The sequence below is a fragment of the Oncorhynchus mykiss genome, chromosome 17 (genome assembly GCF_057628025.1).
Source record: "Oncorhynchus mykiss isolate SJ-2025 chromosome 17, ASM5762802v1, whole genome shotgun sequence".
Taxonomy (NCBI): domain Eukaryota; kingdom Metazoa; phylum Chordata; class Actinopteri; order Salmoniformes; family Salmonidae; genus Oncorhynchus; species Oncorhynchus mykiss.
This window is the reverse complement of record NC_143038.1, coordinates 8,982,657-9,001,067: the sequence shown is the minus strand read 5'-3', so window position 1 is coordinate 9,001,067 and position 18,411 is coordinate 8,982,657. Positions and strand designations below refer to the sequence as shown.

General features: G+C 46.0%; 3 protein-coding genes across 3 annotated transcripts; all 3 read right to left on the bottom strand.

Moving 5' to 3' along the window:
* Nucleotides 1-527: 527 nt before the first annotated feature.
* LOC118940372 (uncharacterized) lies at nucleotides 528-2,313 on the bottom strand. Its single transcript, XM_090204696.1, has 3 exons — nucleotides 1,293-2,313; nucleotides 1,010-1,121; nucleotides 528-745 (listed from the first exon to the last, which is right to left on the bottom strand). Exons 1-3 carry the CDS (start codon nucleotides 2,190-2,192, stop codon nucleotides 636-638), a joined length of 1,122 nt encoding a protein of 373 aa, XP_090060822.1. The 5' UTR covers nucleotides 2,193-2,313; the 3' UTR covers nucleotides 528-635.
* A 5,577-nt stretch (nucleotides 2,314-7,890) lies between these two features.
* LOC118940370 (uncharacterized) lies at nucleotides 7,891-9,636 on the bottom strand. The gene is made up of 3 exons (XM_090204694.1): nucleotides 8,655-9,636; nucleotides 8,372-8,483; nucleotides 7,891-8,107 (listed from the first exon to the last, which is right to left on the bottom strand). Exons 1-3 carry the CDS (start codon nucleotides 9,552-9,554, stop codon nucleotides 7,998-8,000), a joined length of 1,122 nt encoding a protein of 373 aa, XP_090060820.1. The 5' UTR covers nucleotides 9,555-9,636; the 3' UTR covers nucleotides 7,891-7,997.
* Nucleotides 9,637-15,630: 5,994 nt separating this feature from the next.
* On the bottom strand, nucleotides 15,631-17,416 carry LOC118940380 (uncharacterized). Its single transcript, XM_090204693.1, has 3 exons — nucleotides 16,396-17,416; nucleotides 16,113-16,224; nucleotides 15,631-15,848 (listed from the first exon to the last, which is right to left on the bottom strand). The coding sequence occupies exons 1-3, from the start codon at nucleotides 17,293-17,295 to the stop codon at nucleotides 15,739-15,741; spliced, it is 1,122 nt and encodes a 373-aa protein (XP_090060819.1). The 5' UTR covers nucleotides 17,296-17,416; the 3' UTR covers nucleotides 15,631-15,738.
* Between the last annotated feature and the right edge of the window lie 995 nt (nucleotides 17,417-18,411).

Genomic DNA, 18,411 nt, shown 5'->3' with positions numbered 1-18,411 from the left:
TGGCTTAATTAAGGTATCCTTTGTAGTGACACCGCAATTATCCACTCGTGTCTATTCTTTATTCTGCGGGGAGGCGGGGCTTGCATCGGTATACAGTGGTGTGCTTACTGTATGGTATTGAGTATAGTGTATTAGAGATTTATTCCCTCTCAAGAAAGATACAATTAGGGAATTATTCTATTGTAACTCTTATTATGTAAATTGCAATTAGGTTAGGGCATTTAGCCTATACCTATATAGCGACAGGTAGCCTAAAATATATGTTGTTCTGCCCCTGAACAAGGCAGTTAACCCAATGTTCCTAGGTCGTCATTGAAAATAAGAATTTGTTCTAAACTAACTTGCCTAGTTAAATAAAGGTAAAAATAATGACTGACACAGTGAACCTACTCATAACAATGATACTGTAGACAGTACACAGCAAATTGACCTTACGAATCTATAGCATGCAGGTGGGTCTGTAAAAAAAAAAGTAAAGAAGATCAAAATAGCTGAAAGTTGTGTTTATTAAATTAAATGGGGGGGTAATCAAATTAGTTAGGGGGGGTTGTCTCCCTCTTCTGGTGGCACTGATGTTTTTTTAGAAAGTGGGTTGGGGGAGGTGGTATCAGGGTTTCCCAAACTCGTCTCTGCAGTTACTTTTTGCATCTTTTTTTGCAGGGGAAGCAAAATAGTCTTGCCAGGGCAGCTGTGATCCGCGGGAGGAGAGACTGTTTTTTCTTCGGCTCATCTGCAGCCACAGTACCTGAACAGGTGACATAGAACAGGGCATGAAATCAGGGTCGTGTTCATTCAGGCACACAGTAGCAAAATGTTTTGAAACAGAAAACAAAAACAAGAATTTGTTATTGGCAAGTTCAAGAAAGTTCCTCCCTGTTTTAGTCTGTTCTCTTCCATTTAGTGGCTAATGAATAAGACCCTGATAACTTCATCATAGTCTCCCGTCCTTACATTACAATAGTGTGCTGAAGACAGACGCACATGTTGACTGACAGAAATGAGGACTTACTATCATTGCCAAGAGGAGACACCTTGTTCTTCTTCTGGTCCTTGTTATTTCTTCGCCTCTTCTTTCCTGACTTCCTCACTTCTTCCTTCATAGCCTCTTCCTTCTCCTTCTCCTTCGTAGAGAGAGAAACAGATTTGAGTTGATGCCTCACAATCAAACAGCCCAAATAACTAAACAATCTACTAGTTCTTGTCTGTCTCACATGTGTGGAGGTGATGTCCTCGAGGTCTGTGAAGAGGGCACAGCTGTTGGGCTCGGAGCTGTCTGAAATGTAGCTAATTACCTGGGACTTGGCAGAGATGGCTGAGCTTACAATGGTCTTCTCCAAACCAGTGCTGTCATCAGCCATCTCCGCTAGGTCCTCTTCAAGGGATTCCCTCCGGGCCAGGAGCTCCTCGGTGAGGGTGACGTCACTCCTTGAGGAGGTTGAGGAGTGTGACCTCCCACTAGCACGGCTCCTCCTGGCTCCAAAATGGCCACCAGAACTCCAGTCCTCGGAATAGTCATCTATGACTTGTGTGATGGTGTCCGCCATGCGCCTGATGGCTGCCTCACCACCAGAGCGCGCGGCACGCAGTTGAGCCCGGTTGGAGTCCGAACGCAGGGACAATCTTTTAGCTGCAGTCTTCACGATGGCCTTCACCGCATCCTCCCCAATGAATTGGATGCTCTCCTCCAGGCCAAAGAGGACAGAGATGTCAGCATACTTCAGGGCATGCTGGACCTCCAGAAAGAGATCCTTCATCAGCCTGAAGGGGTCATTAGCCCTCCTTGTCTGGGGGGACTCTGAGGCCTCCAGTCGGCACATGATGCCGTGGAGGATGAACTTCAGGGTCTGGGGGCTCATGACGGTGGCCCAGGGAGTGCTGCAACTGAGGGTGTCCTCCTCGATAAGGATCTTGCCTGGTAGGAGGGAGGGAATCTTCTCAATGGCCTTGGTGGGCATCAGGGAGCTCTCACTCACGTGGGACACCTCAGCTTCTCCCACCTCTTCTTCCAGGCTCTGGGAAGGAGCTGCCAGTGCTGCATGGGTGGTTGTCACAGAGTTGTCCTTCAAGGAGGTGCTGGGCACTACCTCTTCTTCATCCAGGCATGGTCTGGGCAGAAAAACGTCCATAGTCTGGGCAGGAGCTGCCCATGCTGCCTGGGTTGAGGTGGAGGGTTTAGGGTATGAGACAGTCATGGCACTCACAACCACCTCCTCTTCGTCCTTGGGTGAAGAGGGACACGGAGAGTCAGGGAACCTTTCCCTGGCACCGGAATCCAATCCTAAGAAAATACACTCATATTCTGAAATGGTTCAAAGCCACATTCATGTATAACACTATGCAGTATCTAGCACATTTACTATAATGGTAATACACAGGTTATTACACAGGTTATTACACTGTTATTACTGGTCATATGGGTAAAACAGGTTATAAGTGTACCTTTCTGGATGATGAGCCTGGCCTTGCAATCGTCGTTGCAGGTACTCTTCAGGATGTCTCCCACCCTGGTGGTCAGGACCTGGCAGACGGCCCCTGGTCAAATCAACATTTATTTAATACAGGGGTGTCAAACTCATTCCATGGGGGGCCGAGTGTCTGCGGATTTTAGTTTTTTCCTTTCAATTAAGACCTAGACAACCAGGTGAGAGGAGTTTCTAACTAATTAGTGACCTTAATTCATCAATCAAGGGTGGAGTGAAAACCTGCAGAAACCCGGCCTTCTATAGAATGAGTTTGACATTTGATTCAAAGTAATACTTCACACATAAAATGTCTCCAAACACTGTATAGAAAAATAAGAAAAAAAGAGGAGAGTAAATGAATATACCATTACTGACAATAAGAGAAAAGAAAGAAGGGGAATGTGCAGGTGCAAAAGACGGTAAAAACAACACAATAACTAACCTAGTGCCTCCTTGTTGTCATCGGAGAGGGAGAGGGAGCTGGAGGAATGGAGGGTCAGTAAGCTGCCCTTCTCCAACAGAGCGGCCCACCTCCCACGGGACTCTGTCCCTTCCTCCTCCCCATGCCCACTTGACCAGGTGGAGTCGCTGTCCCACAATTCCTCCTCGCTGGATGTGGGGGTGTTCCCCCAGCCGTCCCTATACATCCAGTTAAAGTTGTCATTCCACATTATGTCTCTGCCTGGTGGGGTGGTCGGCAGACCCAAGAAGTTCTCCAGCAGATTCTTAATGGCCCGTTGGATGAACATGTACAGCACGTCTGTGAAGAATTCATTGGAGAGCCTACGGTTGGCAGCCAGGTCTTTCAGGATGGGCTCGGACCTGCTCTGGCGGGCCATTGGCCTCCTGCCCATACCGGTGTCCAGAAGCATCTGATACACCTTGCAGATGAGATCCTTCCCAAAGTAGTGGACCTTCCCCCTGAAGATCATGTTGACCAGCTTCCATGAGGACAGGATCTGACCCAGGGCCAGGGTTGACTTCATGTCCATGATGTCATTCAGTGAAACATCATCCTCACTGCTGAACTCCTGGTGGAGTTCCCGGTCAGTGTCAGAGTGCGCCAGATGAATAATAACATCAAAGATGTTACTGGCTGTGAATCCTGCCTCTCTGTGGCCGGGGGTGGGAGTGGTGGTCTGGCTACTCCTTCTGCCGCCATGCCCAGACCGGGGAATGCTGGGAGTGCTGGCAGTCTGTGTCTCGTCCATCTCCCCAGCAGGGCTGCTGGTCTCCCCAACTTCCCCTGGCCTCTCCTCAAACAGGGCAAAGACAGGGAGGGACCCCTCGCTAAGGACTTTATGGACGTCACTTCCCTTGGGACTCCTCACTGACCCCAGTTCTCCCAACTCTGGCATGTTGGATTTGCTCGATCCCTGTGACGACCCAGGCCAACTCCCATTCTGGCTGTTGTTGCCTCTTCCAGACCTCATGTGGTGGATCCGTCTGGCGGCCTCCTGGGCACTCTCACAGGCATCCCTGAACAGCTCTGAGAAGATGCTGGAGAGCTTCTCTTCTGTCAGAGTAATACCTGGATGGGTGTTCTCCAGGTCATCCTCACCAGAAGAGAAGAGGTCCTCCTGGGCCCTTTTCAGGATGTTACTCACAGACAGATCTGCTATGCCCTGAAGCTCCTTGTCGGTCTCAGAAGGGGGAGTGGGCGGCTGTCCGCCCAGGAGCCTTCCCTTTGGCTCAGAACTCCGCTGGTGGAACTTTTCACAGACGATCTGGAGCACACCTGACCCCCAGTGGGACGAGTCTGACGACTCTGGTCTGGAGGTCCTGTGCAGAGCCATCACTGGGAGGAACACCTCATTGGAGACACACACCACCCACTCGATGATTTCGTCCAGGTCGCCTATTGTCACGTTCTTAGAAAGAGAAACAGAAAACAATCTGACAGCTAGTAGTTTTTATGTTACAAGATAGTTGTTTCCAATGATCACTCCACCCTTGAAAGCAGAAAAAATGCGGGACTTACCATTTGTTTGAGGAACTTCCTGATAAGCTTTCTCTGACTGGAAAACAAACCAACACCAGGAATCATTGGCAACTTAAACTAGTGTTTACATAGATTATATTTGTTCTGCACATATAGAGGTTCACAGCAGGACTCACGGGTGAGACTTCAGGAAGTTCGTTAGAGAGAACGCCTCAGGTGAAATTGGACAGGAGGCATCATCGCTCTTAGCCACGGACGTCACATCACTCTTTGGGGTCAGGAGGTCATCAACAGATGGAGAGGAGATCATTATCTCCCCATCATTAGGTGTCAGGGGACCTGGGGTTTCTGAAACAGAAGACAATCAGAATTACCACCGAACAAGCTAGTGACCACCGTAAAGATTCTATTGAAGTTGTATAATCAGAAATAAACACTGTGTCACCAATACCCACCTGTTGTCTCCATTTGAGTAACTTTAGTGCCCTTCTTGATAGCTGGCAGGACACCTACAGAAAGAGGAGAGTCGTAGATAATAGTGGATCCTTCCACCATATATCCTTTTAGAATTGCATCAAAAAATCCAAGATTTTTGGAAGTGGAGATCAATACTCACTGTAACTGGTTGTTCGAGATATAAGAGTTTGAGGCAGTGCCAACACACCAACTACTTGGCGTCTTGCGTATATCACCCCTGACTTAGCCTCCCTAGACTTTTTAGCCTTGATAACCTCTCTGGCCTTCTTTTCTGCCTTTGCTATATTGGCCTCTCGGCTGGGCCTGGGGCCTTGTGGGGGCTTCGGCACAAGGTTCTGAGACATATAACAACAGTGGGGAAATCATATCACCATAGAAACCACCTATTTCACCATAGGCATGGTGGTACTAAGTGACATGTCACATAAGGGTTAACCTTAGAATTAGAATCAGAATTCCAATACTATTAGTTCTAACTAGTAGGTGGTCCATGTGTCTTAATGGTGTTATTATCTCGTTGTAAACTGGTTTTCAACCCGTCATATTACTAGATTACAACCAACTGGTCTCCGTTACAACCAGACGTTTTGCATCAGAACTAAAAGCTGTTTCTTACCTTTAGAGGGCTGTCCTTGGGGCAGTCTCCCAGGGCTGGCAGCCTTACTCCATCATGGCCAGCAGAATGGACGTCTGTCTGGAGCACCTGCTCTCCAGCACTAGCTTGGAGGGTCCTAGCCTGGGGTACAGGATCATAAGGAAATACATTTAACTTAAGCCCTCCATTATTATGCCCACTTTTCCAACTATAAATCATGTCAATCTGTTTTTACAGCATATAGGCTATACTACCAAGAAGATAGCCCCATTACATATCAAGAGAGAAAGCCCCAGAATTAACAAAAACATTTTTTTAATCACTTATGAGACTTACTTTTTGAAGAATTATTCTCAACCGTTTATGATTTCTATCCATTGTGCTTTCAGGCACCCTTCAGATTGGACCTGACATTTTTTATAAACAAATACATTTTAAAATACATTTCAATTTTTTTTTTGTACAAAATCTTGGCCCGTTTTGCTGTACTCACAGAATGTCATCTTTGTCCACTCAAAGTGATTTATTTGAACATGAGAATGACTCTCCTTTGTAAATCATCAACTCAACTGAGCCAGAAGTAAGCACTGAACCTTCTCTTGAGTGCGTTTAAGTCATAGGCTCATATATTACGTCATGCCATTGTACACGATTACGTCAACTACAATAACACAGTGCGACCACTCTGGTAAATGAATGCATCGTTTCTGATCACATACGAAATCTCTATAAAGTTTACAGTGTAACCCAATTCACTTTGGTTCAGTGAGGTTTAATCGTATTTTATGGATAAATGTTGCCCTCTGTTGGCCATAACTGAAATAGTCAGGAGTTAAAGTCGCGCCATCATTAGTCTGCTGCACACTCCCACTGTTGGACTTTTAACAGCTACGGTTAAAATAACCTCTATTTAGTGTCAATAATATGGACCAAACAAATGATTATGGTCAAATAAATCTAATCATTGATGGGTTTATCAGCCAACGCTCAAAACGCTCCAAATAGGAATCAAAATCCTCTTTTGTAGCCTCAAACTCTGGTACTCGACCGATGGTTGCCATTTTCACAGTTAATTGTTCAGTTTCCTTATATTCCTTAATTTTCTGAATAGTCATCTACTTCTTCACTTCAGAAGTTTCTGCAATTACTTCATTCACTGCACTCATTTGTATTAATGTACGTCCCTTCTTCCTTTTTTTTCCCCTTGTCAATATTTCTCCACTGAGATCGCCTAATTTCAATGGGTAGTGTCGCTATTCTGGACTCCAATAGTCTTGCTACTTGGCAGCTCCTGAATACTGTACTAGCAGTGCTAGCAGTGCTTAGACTTCTCTACTGGCGAAAGAAAATAAATATAACTGACGAATTACATAATTATTTTGAGTTTCATTACTCAAGCAACATTCTTCCCTTCAAGCAATGTCCGTTTATGTAGTTTAATCACCTCGTCGCCACTGTAATATTTGTGTTGTGGAGAAATGACCAGGCAGGAGACGAGAGTACAGTTAGATTTCGTTTAGTCAAAACCCCTCGTGCTCTACAGTTCGCGGCATTCCAGTGCGCATGTGCATTTCCTATTAGGTGTAGTAACGTAACACTGCCGTAATAATGCATTACTGCTTAGTAACAGCACAGTAACTAATATAAACAGATGTAGATCCCAGATACTACAGCTACAACTACTAGACAGGGAGCTGTCCACCCTATCTCCCCTGTCCTCTCCAAATGTGTAATAATGCAAATAAGGCAGACATTAAAAAATATAGCTTTAAACAGCAGCGTCAATCATAAATAGAAATCATGAACAGAATGGAGTGCTTCAGCGTTTTTACACCTTTTGCATTAGGTGGTACACACACCAATCAGATTACAACACAGCCAATGAATTGGCTTAATTAAGGTATCCTTTGTAGTGACACCGCAATTATCCACTCGTGTCTATTCTTTATTCTGCGGGGAGGCGGGGCTTGCATCGGTATACAGTGATGTGCTTACTGTATGGTATTGAGTATAGTGTATTAGAGATTTATTCCCTCTCAAGAAAGATACAATTAGGGAATTATTCTATTGTAACTCTTATTATGTAAATTGCAATTAGGTTAGGGCATTTAGCCTATACCTATATAGCGACAGGTAGCCTAAAATATATGTTGTTCTGCCCCTGAACAAGGCAGTTAACCCAATGTTCCTAGGTCGTCATTGAAAATAAGAATTTGTTCTAAACTAACTTGCCTAGTTAAATAAAGGTAAAAATAATGACTGACACAGTGAACCTACTCATAACAATGATACTGTAGACAGTACACAGCAAATTGACCTTACGAATCTATAGCATGCAGGTGGGTCTGTAAAAAAAAAGTAAAGAAGATCAAAATAGCTGAAAGTTGTGTTTATTAAATTAAATGGGGGGGTAATCAAATTAGTTAGGGGGGGTTGTCTCCCTCTTCTGGTGGCACTGATGTTTTTTTAGAAAGTGGGTTGGGGGAGGTGGTATCAGGGTTTCCCAAACTCGTCTCTGCAGTTACTTTTTGCATCTTTTTTTGCAGGGGAAGCAAAATAGTCTTGCCAGGGCAGCTGTGATCCGCGGGAGGAGAGACTGTTTTTTCTTCGGCTCATCTGCAGCCACAGTACCTGAACAGGTGACATAGAACAGGGCATGAAATCAGGGTCGTGTTCATTCAGGCACACAGTAGCAAAATGTTTTGAAACAGAAAACAAAAACAAGAATTTGTTATTGGCAAGTTCAAGAAAGTTCCTCCCTGTTTTAGTCTGTTCTCTTCCATTTAGTGGCTAATGAATAAGACCCTGATAACTTCATCATAGTCTCCCGTCCTTACATTACAATAGTGTGCTGAAGACAGACGCACATGTTGACTGACAGAAATGAGGACTTACTATCATTGCCAAGAGGAGACACCTTGTTCTTCTTCTGGTCCTTGTTATTTCTTCGCCTCTTCTTTCCTGACTTCCTCACTTCTTCCTTCATAGCCTCTTCCTTCTCCTTCTCCTTCGTAGAGAGAGAAACAGATTTGAGTTGATGCCTCACAATCAAACAGCCCAAATAACTAAACAATCTACTAGTTCTTGTCTGTCTCACATGTGTGGAGGTGATGTCCTCGAGGTCTGTGAAGAGGGCACAGCTGTTGGGCTCGGAGCTGTCTGAAATGTAGCTAATTACCTGGGACTTGGCAGAGATGGCTGAGCTTACAATGGTCTTCTCCAAACCAGTGCTGTCATCAGCCATCTCCGCTAGGTCCTCTTCAAGGGATTCCCTCCGGGCCAGGAGCTCCTCGGTGAGGGTGACGTCACTCCTTGAGGAGGTTGAGGAGTGTGACCTCCCACTAGCACGGCTCCTCCTGGCTCCAAAATGGCCACCGGAACTCCAGTCCTCGGAATAGTCATCTATGACTTGTGTGATGGTGTCCGCCATGCGCCTGATGGCTGCCTCACCACCAGAGCGCGCGGCACGCAGTTGAGCCCGGTTGGAGTCCGAACGCAGGGACAATCTTTTAGCTGCAGTCTTCACGATGGCCTTCACCGCATCCTCCCCAATGAATTGGATGCTCTCCTCCAGGCCAAAGAGGACAGAGATGTCAGCATACTTCAGGGCATGCTGGACCTCCAGAAAGAGATCCTTCATCAGCCTGAAGGGGTCATTAGCCCTCCTTGTCTGGGGGGACTCTGAGGCCTCCAGTCGGCACATGATGCCGTGGAGGATGAACTTCAGGGTCTGGGGGCTCATGACGGTGGCCCAGGGAGTGCTGCAACTGAGGGTGTCCTCCTCGATAAGGATCTTGCCTGGTAGGAGGGAGGGAATCTTCTCAATGGCCTTGGTGGGCATCAGGGAGCTCTCACTCACGTGGGACACCTCAGCTTCTCCCACCTCTTCTTCCAGGCTCTGGGAAGGAGCTGCCAGTGCTGCATGGGTGGTTGTCACAGAGTTGTCCTTCAAGGAGGTGCTGGGCACTACCTCTTCTTCATCCAGGCATGGTCTGGGCAGAAAAACGTCCATAGTCTGGGCAGGAGCTGCCCATGCTGCCTGGGTTGAGGTGGAGGGTTTAGGGTATGAGACAGTCATGGCACTCACAACCACCTCCTCTTCGTCCTTGGGTGAAGAGGGACACGGAGAGTCAGGGAACCTTTCCCTGGCACCGGAATCCAATCCTAAGAAAATACACTCATATTCTGAAATGGTTCAAAGCCACATTCATGTATAACACTATGCAGTATCTAGCACATTTACTATAATGGTAATACACAGGTTATTACACAGGTTATTACACTGTTATTACTGGTCATATGGGTAAAACAGGTTATAAGTGTACCTTTCTGGATGATGAGCCTGGCCTTGCAATCGTCGTTGCAGGTACTCTTCAGGATGTCTCCCACCCTGGTGGTCAGGACCTGGCAGACGGCCCCTGGTCAAATCAACATTTATTTAATACAGGGGTGTCAAACTCATTCCATGGGGGGCCGAGTGTCTGCGGGTTTTAGTTTTTTCCTTTCAATTAAGACCTAGACAACCAGGTGAGAGGAGTTTCTAACTAATTAGTGACCTTAATTCATCAATCAAGGGTGGAGTGAAAACCTGCAGAAACCCGGCCTTCTATAGAATGAGTTTGACATTTGATTCAAAGTAATACTTCACACATAAAATGTCTCCAAACACTGTATAGAAAAATAAGAAAAAAAGAGGAGAGTAAATGAATATACCATTACTGACAATAAGAGAAAAGAAAGAAGGGGAATGTGCAGGTGCAAAAGACGGTAAAAACAACACAATAACTAACCTAGTGCCTCCTTGTTGTCATCGGAGAGGGAGAGGGAGCTGGAGGAATGGAGGGTCAGTAAGCTGCCCTTCTCCAACAGAGCGGCCCACCTCCCACGGGACTCTGTCCCTTCCTCCTCCCCATGCCCACTTGACCAGGTGGAGTCGCTGTCCCACAATTCCTCCTCGCTGGATGTGGGGGTGTTCCCCCAGCCGTCCCTATACATCCAGTTAAAGTTGTCATTCCACATTATGTCTCTGCCTGGTGGGGTGGTCGGCAGACCCAAGAAGTTCTCCAGCAGATTCTTAATGGCCCGTTGGATGAACATGTACAGCACGTCTGTGAAGAATTCATTGGAGAGCCTACGGTTGGCAGCCAGGTCTTTCAGGATGGGCTCGGACCTGCTCTGGCGGGCCATTGGCCTCCTGCCCATACCGGTGTCCAGAAGCATCTGATACACCTTGCAGATGAGATCCTTCCCAAAGTAGTGGACCTTCCCCCTGAAGATCATGTTGACCAGCTTCCATGAGGACAGGATCTGACCCAGGGCCAGGGTTGACTTCATGTCCATGATGTCATTCAGTGAAACATCATCCTCACTGCTGAACTCCTGGTGGAGTTCCCGGTCAGTGTCAGAGTGCGCCAGATGAATAATAACATCAAAGATGTTACTGGCTGTGAATCCTGCCTCTCTGTGGCCGGGGGTGGGAGTGGTGGTCTGGCTACTCCTTCTGCCGCCATGCCCAGACCGGGGAATGCTGGGAGTGCTGGCAGTCTGTGTCTCGTCCATCTCCCCAGCAGGGCTGCTGGTCTCCCCAACTTCCCCTGGCCTCTCCTCAAACAGGGCAAAGACAGGGAGGGACCCCTCGCTAAGGACTTTATGGACGTCACTTCCCTTGGGACTCCTCACTGACCCCAGTTCTCCCAACTCTGGCATGTTGGATTTGCTCGATCCCTGTGACGACCCAGGCCAACTCCCATTCTGGCTGTTGTTGCCTCTTCCAGACCTCATGTGGTGGATCCGTCTGGCGGCCTCCTGGGCACTCTCACAGGCATCCCTGAACAGCTCTGAGAAGATGCTGGAGAGCTTCTCTTCTGTCAGAGTAATACCTGGATGGGTGTTCTCCAGGTCATCCTCACCAGAAGAGAAGAGGTCCTCCTGGGCCCTTTTCAGGATGTTACTCACAGACAGATCTGCTATGCCCTGAAGCTCCTTGTCGGTCTCAGAAGGGGGAGTGGGCGGCTGTCCGCCCAGGAGCCTTCCCTTTGGCTCAGAACTCCGCTGGTGGAACTTTTCACAGACGATCTGGAGCACACCTGACCCCCAGTGGGACGAGTCTGACGACTCTGGTCTGGAGGTCCTGTGCAGAGCCATCACTGGGAGGAACACCTCATTGGAGACACACACCACCCACTCGATGATTTCGTCCAGGTCGCCTATTGTCACGTTCTTAGAAAGAGAAACAGAAAACAATCTGACAGCTAGTAGTTTTTATGTTACAAGATAGTTGTTTCCAATGATCACTCCACCCTTGAAAGCAGAAAAAATGCGGGACTTACCATTTGTTTGAGGAACTTCCTGATAAGCTTTCTCTGACTGGAAAACAAACCAACACCAGGAATCATTGGCAACTTAAACTAGTGTTTACATAGATTATATTTGTTCTGCACATATAGAGGTTCACAGCAGGACTCACGGGTGAGACTTCAGGAAGTTCGTTAGAGAGAACGCCTCAGGTGAAATTGAACAGGAGGCATCATCGCTCTTAGCCACGGACGTCACATCACTCTTTGGGGTCAGGAGGTCATCAACAGATGGAGAGGAGATCATTATCTCCCCATCATTAGGTGTCAGGGGACCTGGGGTTTCTGAAACAGAAGACAATCAGAATTACCACCGAACAAGCTAGTGACCACCGTAAAGATTCTATTGAAGTTGTATAATCAGAAATAAACACTGTGTCACCAATACCCACCTGTTGTCTCCATTTGAGTAACTTTAGTGCCCTTCTTGATAGCTGGCAGGACACCTACAGAAAGAGGAGAGTCGTAGATAATAGTGGATCCTTCCACCATATATCCTTTTAGAATTGCATCAAAAAATCCAAGATTTTTGGAAGTGGAGATCAATACTCACTGTAACTGGTTGTTCGAGATATAAGAGTTTGAGGCAGTGCCAACACACCAACTACTTGGCGTCTTGCGTATATCACCCCTGACTTAGCCTCCCTAGACTTTTTAGCCTTGATAACCTCTCTGGCCTTCTTTTCTGCCTTTGCTATATTGGCCTCTCGGCTGGGCCTGGGGCCTTGTGGGGGCTTCGGCACAAGGTTCTGAGACATATAACAACAGTGGGGAAATCATATCACCATAGAAACCACCTATTTCACCATAGGCATGGTGGTACTAAGTGACATGTCACATAAGGGTTAACCTTAGAATTAGAATCAGAATTCCAATACTATTAGTTCTAACTAGTAGGTGGTCCATGTGTCTTAATGGTGTTATTATCTCGTTGTAAACTGGTTTTCAACCCGTCATATTACTAGATTACAACCAACTGGTCTCCGTTACAACCAGACGTTTTGCATCAGAACTAAAAGCTGTTTCTTACCTTTAGAGGGCTGTCCTTGGGGCAGTCTCCCAGGGCTGGCAGCCTTACTCCATCATGGCCAGCAGAATGGACGTCTGTCTGGAGCACCTGCTCTCCAGCACTAGCTTGGAGGGTCCTAGCCTGGGGTACAGGATCATAAGGAAATACATTTAACTTAAGCCCTCCATTATTATGCCCACTTTTCCAACTATAAATCATAACCTTATATTTACAATCAGAATTCCAATACTATTAGTTCTAACTAGTAGGTGGTCCATGTGTCTTAATGGTGTTATTATCTCGTTGTAAACTGGTTTTCAACACATCATATTACTAGATTACAACCAACTGGTCTCCGTTACAACCAGACGTTTTGCATCAGAACTAAAAGCTGTTTCTTACCTTTAGAGGGCTGTCCTTGGGGCAGTCTCCCAGGGCTGGCAGCCTTACTCCATCATGGCCAGCAGAAATGACGTCTGTCTGGAGCACCTGCTCTCCAGCACTAGCTTGGAGGGTCCTAGCCTGGGGTACAGGATCATAAGGAAATACATTTAACTTAAGCCCTCCATTATTATGCCCACTTTTCCAACTATAAATCATGTCAATCTGTTTTTACAGCATATAGGCTATACTACCAAGAAGATAGCCCCATTACATATCAAGAGAGAAAGCCCCAGAATTAACAAAAACATTTTTTTAATCACTTATGAGACTTACTTTTTGAAGAATTATTCTCAACCGTTTATGATTTCTATCCATTGTGCTTTCAGGCACCCTTCAGATTGGACCTGACATTTTTTATAAACAAATACATTTTAAAATACATTTCAATTTTTTTTTTGTACAAAATCTTGGCCCGTTTTGCTGTACTCACAGAATGTCATCTTTGTCCACTCAAAGTGATTTATTTGAACATGAGAATGACTCTCCTTTGTAAATCATCAACTCAACTGAGCCAGAAGTAAGCACTGAACCTTCTCTTGAGTGTGTTTAAGTCATAGGCTCATATATTACGTCATGCCATTATACACGATTACGTCAACTACAATAACACAGTGCGACCACTCTGGTAAATGAATGCATCGTTTCTGATCACATACGAAATCTCTATAAAGTTTACAGTGTAACCCAATTCACTTTGGTTCAGTGAGGTTTAATCGTATTTTATGGATAAATGTTGCCCTCTGTTGGCCATAACTGAAATAGTCAGGAGTTAAAGTCGCGCCATCATTAGTCTGCTGCACACTCCCACTGTTGGACTTTTAACAGCTACGGTTAAAATAACCTCTATTTAGTGTCAATAATATGGACCAAACAAATGATTATGGTCAAATAAATCTAATCATTGATGGGTTTATCAGCCAACGCTCAAAACGCTCCAAATAGGAATCAAAATCCTCTTTTGTAGCCTCAAACTCTGGTACTCGACCGATGGTTGCCATTTTCACAGTTAATTGTTCAGTTTCCTTATATTCCTTAATTTTCTGAATAGTCATCTACTTCTTCACTTCAGAAGTTTCTGCAATTACTTCATTCACTGCACTCATTTGTATTAATGTACGTCCCTTCTTCCTTTTTTTTCCCCTTGTCAATATTTCTCCACTGAGATCGCCTAATTTCAATGGGTAGTGTCGCTATTCTGGACTCCAATAGTCTTGCTACTTGGCAGCTCCTGAATACTGTACTAGCAGTGCTAGCAGTGCTTAGACTTCTCTACTGGCGAAAGAAAATAAATATAACTGACGAATTACATAATTATTTTGAGTTTCATTACTCAAGCAACATTCTTCCCTTCAAGCAATGTCCGTTTATGTAGTTTAATCACCTCGTCGCCACTGTAATATTTGTGTTGTGGAGAAATGACCAGGCAGGAGACGAGAGTACAGTTAGATTTCGTTTAGTCAAAACCCCTCGTGCTCTACAGTTCGCGGCATTCCAGTGCGCATGTGCATTTCCTATTAGGTGTAGTAACGTAACACTGCCGTAATGCATTACTGCTTAGTAACAGCACAGTAACTAATATAAACAGATGTAGATCCCAGATACTACAGCTACAACTACTAGACAGGGAGCTGTCCACCCTATCTCCCCTGTCCTCTCCAAATGTGTAATAATGCAAATAAGGCAGACATTAAAAAATATAGCTTTAAACAGCAGCGTCAATCATAAATAGAAATCATGAACAGAATGGAGTGCTTCAGCGTTTTTACACCTTTTGCATTAGGTGGTACACACACCAATCAGATTACAACACAGCCAATGAATTGGCTTAATTAAGGTATCCTTTGTAGTGACACCGCAATTATCCACTCGTGTCTATTCTTTATTCTGCGGGGAGGCGGGGCTTGCATCGGTATACAGTGGTGTGCTTACTGTATGGTATTGAGTATAGTGTATTAGAGATTTATTCCCTCTCAAGAAAGATACAATTAGGGAATTATTCTATTGTAACTCTTATTATGTAAATTGCAATTAGGTTAGGGCATTTAGCCTATACCTATATAGCGACAGGTAGCCTAAAATATATGTTGTTCTGCCCCTGAACAAGGCAGTTAACCCAATGTTCCTAGGTCGTCATTGAAAATAAGAATTTGTTCTAAACTAACTTGCCTAGTTAAATAAAGGTAAAAATAATGACTGACACAGTGAACCTACTCATAACAATGATACTGTAGACAGTACACAGCAAATTGACCTTACGAATCTATAGCATGCAGGTGGGTCTGTAAAAAAAAAAGTAAAGAAGATCAAAATAGCTGAAAGTTGTGTTTATTAAATTAAATGGGGGGGTAATCAAATTAGTTAGGGGGGGTTGTCTCCCTCTTCTGGTGGCACTGATGTTTTTTTAGAAAGTGGGTTGGGGGAGGTGGTATCAGGGTTTCCCAAACTCGTCTCTGCAGTTACTTTTTGCATCTTTTTTTGCAGGGGAAGCAAAATAGTCTTGCCAGGGCAGCTGTGATCCGCGGGAGGAGAGACTGTTTTTTCTTCGGCTCATCTGCAGCCACAGTACCTGAACAGGTGACATAGAACAGGGCATGAAATCAGGGTCGTGTTCATTCAGGCACACAGTAGCAAAATGTTTTGAAACAGAAAACAAAAACAAGAATTTGTTATTGGCAAGTTCAAGAAAGTTCCTCCCTGTTTTAGTCTGTTCTCTTCCATTTAGTGGCTAATGAATAAGACCCTGATAACTTCATCATAGTCTCCCGTCCTTACATTACAATAGTGTGCTGAAGACAGACGCACATGTTGACTGACAGAAATGAGGACTTACTATCATTGCCAAGAGGAGACACCTTGTTCTTCTTCTGGTCCTTGTTATTTCTTCGCCTCTTCTTTCCTGACTTCCTCACTTCTTCCTTCATAGCCTCTTCCTTCTCCTTCTCCTTCGTAGAGAGAGAAACAGATTTGAGTTGATGCCTCACAATCAAACAGCCCAAATAACTAAACAATCTACTAGTTCTTGTCTGTCTCACATGTGTGGAGGTGATGTCCTCGAGGTCTGTGAAGAGGGCACAGCTGTTGGGCTCGGAGCTGTCTGAAATGTAGCTAATTACCTGGGACTTGGCAGAGATGGCTGAGCTTACAATGGTCTTCTCCAAACCAGTGCTGTCATCAGCCATCTCCGCTAGGTCCTCTTCAAGGGATTCCCTCCGGGCCAGGAGCTCCTCGGTGAGGGTGACGTCACTCCTTGAGGAGGTTGAGGAGTGTGACCTCCCACTAGCACGGCTCCTCCTGGCTCCAAAATGGCCACCGGAACTCCAGTCCTCGGAATAGTCATCTATGACTTGTGTGATGGTGTCCGCCATGCGCCTGATGGCTGCCTCACCACCAGAGCGCGCGGCACGCAGTTGAGCCCGGTTGGAGTCCGAACGCAGGGACAATCTTTTAGCTGCAGTCTTCACGATGGCCTTCACCGCATCCTCCCCAATGAATTGGATGCTCTCCTCCAGGCCAAAGAGGACAGAGATGTCAGCATACTTCAGGGCATGCTGGACCTCCAGAAAGAGATCCTTCATCAGCCTGAAGGGGTCATTAGCCCTCCTTGTCTGGGGGGACTCTGAGGCCTCCAGTCGGCACATGATGCCGTGGAGGATGAACTTCAGGGTCTGGGGGCTCATGACGGTGGCCCAGGGAGTGCTGCAACTGAGGGTGTCCTCCTCGATAAGGATCTTGCCTGGTAGGAGGGAGGGAATCTTCTCAATGGCCTTGGTGGGCATCAGGGAGCTCTCACTCACGTGGGACACCTCAGCTTCTCCCACCTCTTCTTCCAGGCTCTGGGAAGGAGCTGCCAGTGCTGCATGGGTGGTTGTCACAGAGTTGTCCTTCAAGGAGGTGCTGGGCACTACCTCTTCTTCATCCAGGCATGGTCTGGGCAGAAAAACGTCCATAGTCTGGGCAGGAGCTGCCCATGCTGCCTGGGTTGAGGTGGAGGGTTTAGGGTATGAGACAGTCATGGCACTCACAACCACCTCCTCTTCGTCCTTGGGTGAAGAGGGACACGGAGAGTCAGGGAACCTTTCCCTGGCACCGGAATCCAATCCTAAGAAAATACACTCATATTCTGAAATGGTTCAAAGCCACATTCATGTATAACACTATGCAGTATCTAGCACATTTACTATAATGGTAATACACAGGTTATTACACAGGTTATTACACTGTTATTACTGGTCATATGGGTAAAACAGGTTATAAGTGTACCTTTCTGGATGATGAGCCTGGCCTTGCAATCGTCGTTGCAGGTACTGTTCAGGATGTCTCCCACCCTGGTGGTCAGGACCTGGCAGACGGCCCCTGGTCAAATCAACATTTATTTAATACAGGGGTGTCAAACTCATTCCATGGGGGGCCGAGTGTCTGCGGGTTTTAGTTTTTTCCTTTCAATTAAGACCTAGACAACCAGGTGAGAGGAGTTTCTAACTAATTAGTGACCTTAATTCATCAATCAAGGGTGGAGTGAAAACCTGCAGAAACCCGGCCTTCTATAGAATGAGTTTGACATTTGATTCAAAGTAATACTTCACACATAAAATGTCTCCAAACACTGTATAGAAAAATAAGAAAAAAAGAGGAGAGTAAATGAAAATACCATTACTGACAATAAGAGAAAAGAAAGAAGGGGAATGTGCGGGTGCAAAAGACGGTAAAAACAACACAATAACTAACCTAGTGCCTCCTTGTTGTCATCGGAGAGGGAGAGGGAGCTGGAGGAATGGAGGGTCAGTAAGCTGCCCTTCTCCAACAGAGCGGCCCACCTCCCACGGGACTCTGTCCCTTCCTCCTCCCCATGCCCACTTGACCAGGTGGAGTCGCTGTCCCACAATTCCTCCTCGCTGGATGTGGGGGTGTTCCCCCAGCCGTCCCTATACATCCAGTTAAAGTTGTCATTCCACATTATGTCTCTGCCTGGTGGGGTGGTCGGCAGACCCAAGAAGTTCTCCAGCAGATTCTTAATGGCCCGTTGGATGAACATGTACAGCACGTCTGTGAAGAATTCATTGGAGAGCCTACGGTTGGCAGCCAGGTCTTTCAGGATGGGCTCGGACCTGCTCTGGCGGGCCATTGGCCTC

Coding starts and splice junctions, on each gene's coding strand:
- LOC118940380 (XM_090204693.1), bottom strand. CDS start 17,295: ATGACTGTCTCATACCCTAAACCCTCCACCTCAACCCAGGCAGCATGG. Junction 16,225..16,395: donor CCATCTCTGCCAAGTCCCAG/GTAATTAGCTAC, acceptor CTCTCTACGAAG/GAGAAGGAGAAGGAAGAGGC. Junction 15,849..16,112: donor GTCTCCTCTTGGCAATGATA/GTAAGTCCTCAT, acceptor TCACCTGTTCAG/GTACTGTGGCTGCAGATGAG.
- LOC118940370 (XM_090204694.1), bottom strand. CDS start 9,554: ATGACTGTCTCATACCCTAAACCCTCCACCTCAACCCAGGCAGCATGG. Junction 8,484..8,654: donor CCATCTCTGCCAAGTCCCAG/GTAATTAGCTAC, acceptor CTCTCTACGAAG/GAGAAGGAGAAGGAAGAGGC. Junction 8,108..8,371: donor GTCTCCTCTTGGCAATGATA/GTAAGTCCTCAT, acceptor TCACCTGTTCAG/GTACTGTGGCTGCAGATGAG.
- LOC118940372 (XM_090204696.1), bottom strand. CDS start 2,192: ATGACTGTCTCATACCCTAAACCCTCCACCTCAACCCAGGCAGCATGG. Junction 1,122..1,292: donor CCATCTCTGCCAAGTCCCAG/GTAATTAGCTAC, acceptor CTCTCTACGAAG/GAGAAGGAGAAGGAAGAGGC. Junction 746..1,009: donor GTCTCCTCTTGGCAATGATA/GTAAGTCCTCAT, acceptor TCACCTGTTCAG/GTACTGTGGCTGCAGATGAG.